Below are 4323 nucleotides of genomic sequence, written 5' to 3'. Positions count from 1 at the left end.
ACAATTTATTTACTCCCCAAACGCACATACCGATTTCCATTTCGGTCTGCTCCTTTGCCTTTCTTTTCCCCCAACTCGAAATCCAATTTAAGAGCACCAGAAGCAGTGCGATGAGTTTATTTTAAGTAGTTTTTCCTGCGAATTCCCTGAAGCATTTGCTGCGTTTGCCTCAAAGACCATTAAAATTCAATACACAGACGAACATAAATTCTATGAGTTTGAGAGCGGGGCTGCAACATGTTTTATTTTGGTCCAGCCACGTGCGTATATAACATGCTGTACAAAGTGAAAAGGATGCATATAAATTCAATAGAGCAAACATGCGAATGCCACCGGCAACAGACTCACACATACCACATCGAAATAATAAAATAAAACTTTATTGACACAAACACAAAACTCCCCCAATGGACGTGTTTCGCCCACACACCATTTACATACATATACACAGAGAGAAAAGCTCAAGAAAATTGTTCTTGAATTGAGAACATTCGTTCTTAAAAAGCGTGTAAGCACATTTTGAGTACAATGCTCTCAATATCAGAAAAAATGGTGAGAAGAAACAAGTTAAGTTGAGTTATTTCTACTACTGACTGGATTTATTGTTTAGTTCTTGAGATAAACAATGTAAATACAGTCAATTCAACTTAATTCAAGCACCTTGAGAACTTTTTCAACTTAAAAAATATATTTAAACAAGGAAGAACGCTATAGTCGAGTACCTCGACTATCAGATACCCGTTACTCAGCTAAAGGGACCAAAGGGAAATGGAGATATGCAAGCAGCAAAGCGAGATTTAAATGCGCCACCTACCGGCGGAAGACAGATTTAAGCATTGTGGGCGTTAGGGTAGGCGTGGCAAATTTTTTTTGGATCAATCGATAGGCATTGACGAGACCAATACATTTCAGTTAAAATTTTTAATCTAGCATAAAAATTGTGGGCGCCACAGGCTTGGGCGGTTTGTGGGCGTTAGAGTGGGCGTGGCATATTAGCGTAACAAACTTGCGCTGCGCACAAGGCTACGGAATCTAAATCTGAAATCCCAATACTCTATCTTTGATATTTTCCGAGATATCCGCGTTCATATTTACGATTTTTTGAAGTTTGTGGGCGGTTTGTGGGCGTTAGAGTGGGCGTGGCAAACTTTTTTTTGGGTCAATCGATAGGTATTGATGAGAACAATTCATTTCAGTTTAAATTTTTACTCTAGCATCAAAACTGTAGAAGCCACAGTTTTGGGCGGTTTGTGGGCGTTAGAGTGGGCGTGGCACTCTACTGAAACAAACTTGCGCTGCGTAAGAAGCTCAGGAATCTGCTCGCCAAATCTCAATAGCCTAGCTCTCATAGTTTCCAAGATCTCAGCGTTCATCCGGACAGACAGACGGACAGACGGACAGACGGACAGACGGACAGACGGACAGACGGACAGACGGACAGACGGACAGACGGACAGACGGACATGGCTAGATCGACTCGGCTAGTGATCCTGACCAAGAATATATATACTTTATGGGGTCGGAAACGCTTCCTTCTGCCTGTTACATACTTTCCGACGAATCTAGTATACCCTTTTACTCTACGAGTAACGGGTATAAAAACATTTTCAAATCAGATGATAATGTCAGAATTCTCTCTGTGTAGAGATACATATATCTCTATATACACTATATAACACCACGTGTCGTATGGGTTGCCTCACACGAACAGACAAATTTATGCATGTGTAAATATTGTTGCTATTTGATAAAAACATATTGACAAACATTTGCCGAATCGAACCTCTAAACAAATTGTGTAACTGTCTCGGCAAAAAATTGCAGATATAAAATGCATTTTTCACCACTGGGCCAGCGAGGCACAATGCGCAAGAGGTAAAAAGTGTGTTGACAGTGGTCCAGACATTGTTGCCAAAATATTGCAGGACAAATTGCGAGGGAAATAATATGACACTTGGGTGGTTTTGGGGAAAGCGAAAAAATATCCGCAGCAGCCGGATAAATAAATTGATTTTTGGAGTTTCATATTGAATTCATTGAATATCAAAACCATATATTATTATTTCAGACACAATACATATTTTTTTAGGAGCTCTTTAAAGGCTTTTAGATGTTTGAATTTTCGTTTGGTTGATAGGTTTGGGCTAACATCAGAATGATAATGAAATATACTATCTTCTGCATAATACCATGTATAGCCATGAATATTTTACTTTACTTCAAAACTTTGTACTGAAAGTAAGTGCAAAATTTGTCAGAGTGTAAATTACTTAAATGAATCTTTGTGTACGCAATAATTTATTAAGTTGGGTTGCTAGGTATAGTAGCGTAGGATATATAACAGTGGAACATAATCCGTTCAATAACAATGAACTACACTTAAATATTATTCAATAAAAAATGGTGTTCCCAAACGTTTTCGAATTTTATAGAAGCGACTTTGTTGATTTATTATTAAAGGTTCTGCATTCTAAGTGCAGAAACCATTTTACTTTTAATTTATTAAGACATTCATTGACAAGGTAGGATCCCTACCGCTCGATCGATCCAGTCCAAGTGTTTATTCCAATCGCCGGAATTTATTTTAACAACTACTTTCACCTCCGCTATTTTGAAAAAGCTCCGACAGCGGTGGCTTATACTTATCCATCTGGTTAGTCGATTTCATTTTTTTGATTAAGACTCTGACTGGCCAAGGGCAAAGGGTTTTTTTAAATGGCAACTACCAGCATCTTGCATATTTTCCGGATTGTTGAACCCAGACAAAAAAAGAATTGAATCTATAAGATCCGCGTCGCGCAGCAGTCCACAATCGAAAACATACTGCAACATACTGCAAAGATAGCATCTGTTGAATCCAATCGACTACTGGCACGGCAGGTCGGTAGAAAAGTCGACGGGTAGGTGCCACATTATGAATAGAATTTTCCCACAATGGTGAAGGATATAATCCTTCGAGCAGCTGTCCATGTAAACTACCAGTTCGTAATTGGGGTACCCGTCGAAGATTACCCTCTTTGCATAGTCCTCGGAGCAAGGATCCAGAGCAGTCTTTCGAACGACGCACCATTTACTCAGATCCAGACCGCAGTTCTGCTTCTCCATGATGCGGAAGACGCGGCACAGCTCTCGCTCGACGACCATGGGGATGACGAAGGAGCACCTGACCAGTTCGAAATGCCTAATAAAGGTGGTGCACAGGTAGGTTGGGCTCATAGGTCGCATGGCGCGCTGCAGCCAGTCGCTAGTGTCGCTGTCCCGGCACACCATCAGCAGGAGGCATTCGAAGGACACGGCAGGAGTGCACTGGCTAAAGCTGAGAGTGGCTACATCCACCGCCGAATGGAAAGATTCCACCAGGTGCTGCAGGACGCAGTCGAAGTTGCAGTCGCACGGGTCGCACTCGTTGGTGATCACGACCCCATACCGCCGATCCTCTGGCATGACCCTGGCGTAGGGAGGACGACCCTCTCCGCCCTCGTCACAGCAATTGACCTCACACGGATCTCCGCAGCCTTGCTCATTCACGGTAGAAGAAACAGTGGCCGAACTCGGGGTCGGGGTTGAATTTTCAGAGCTACTGGTACTTGAAGCAGAACTTGAGGCTGAGGAGCAACCGTCTGCCAAACCGACGAACTCAGATTGAGCGTCCAGAGGCTTTTCGTTATCCCGAGACATCATTGAGGATGAGGATGACAGAGTCTCCTTAAATTCCATTTTGTCGCGAAAACGCAAAACACAAACCAGTTGTTGGCCGTCGAAGGCCTGCAAGTCGGCTCTATTCCGGTTGTAAGCCCTTGCTACAGGAAAGTCGTCTGCGAGGATCGTACCGAGGAACGTGATTACTTGTCGTTGAACTGGAATTTTGACACTTTTAAACAACTCAAATTTAAGATTGGCAACACTAAAATATTGTCTTACATTAATAAAGACTGTGTGCCTAAACTTGTTTAGATCATTGAAAAAAACTTGTAAAAACATGTTGACAATAATTTTACAAAAATAGGAACTTGTTCACTGGACGAAGTGTGAGGTTGTACTGAATGTAAAGCCTCTTGGCTAGACGAACAAGGCCTTGAAGTTTCGTAGTTTGCCTACTTTGTTCACAAATTTAAAATCTATTGATATGGTCACCGAGATCTCAACGTTCATGGGGACAGACAGACAGACGCATGTACATGGCTAGTTCGACATACTTTTCCCCGAATAGAATATATATATATAAATATGAGTGTTTAAGAATATGTATCACATTCGTTAAATCCCTTGAGAGGAAAATACTATACCCAAGCGTGTGGTATACCATTAAATGATAATCTCTTA

The 4323-nt window shown here is 41.5% G+C and overlaps 1 protein-coding gene across 1 annotated transcript; it reads right to left on the bottom strand.

Moving 5' to 3' along the window:
* Nucleotides 1-2424: 2424 nt before the first annotated feature.
* Nucleotides 2425-4055, bottom strand: LOC119547222. Its single transcript, XM_037853982.1, has 2 exons — nucleotides 3922-4055; nucleotides 2425-3857 (listed from the first exon to the last, which is right to left on the bottom strand). The coding sequence occupies exon 2, from the start codon at nucleotides 3715-3717 to the stop codon at nucleotides 2866-2868; it is 852 nt and encodes a 283-aa protein (XP_037709910.1). The 5' UTR covers nucleotides 3718-3857; nucleotides 3922-4055; the 3' UTR covers nucleotides 2425-2865.
* Between the last annotated feature and the right edge of the window lie 268 nt (nucleotides 4056-4323).

The sequence above is a fragment of the Drosophila subpulchrella genome, chromosome 2L (genome assembly GCF_014743375.2).
Source record: "Drosophila subpulchrella strain 33 F10 #4 breed RU33 chromosome 2L, RU_Dsub_v1.1 Primary Assembly, whole genome shotgun sequence".
NCBI classification, from domain to species: Eukaryota; Metazoa; Arthropoda; class Insecta; order Diptera; family Drosophilidae; genus Drosophila; species Drosophila subpulchrella.
This window is presented reverse-complemented; position numbering and strand designations above follow the sequence as displayed.

What these genes read in the sequence shown, in the direction of transcription:
- LOC119547222 (XM_037853982.1), bottom strand. Translation starts at nt 3,717, where the DNA reads ATGGAATTTAAGGAGACTCTGTCATCCTCATCCTCAATGATGTCTCGG.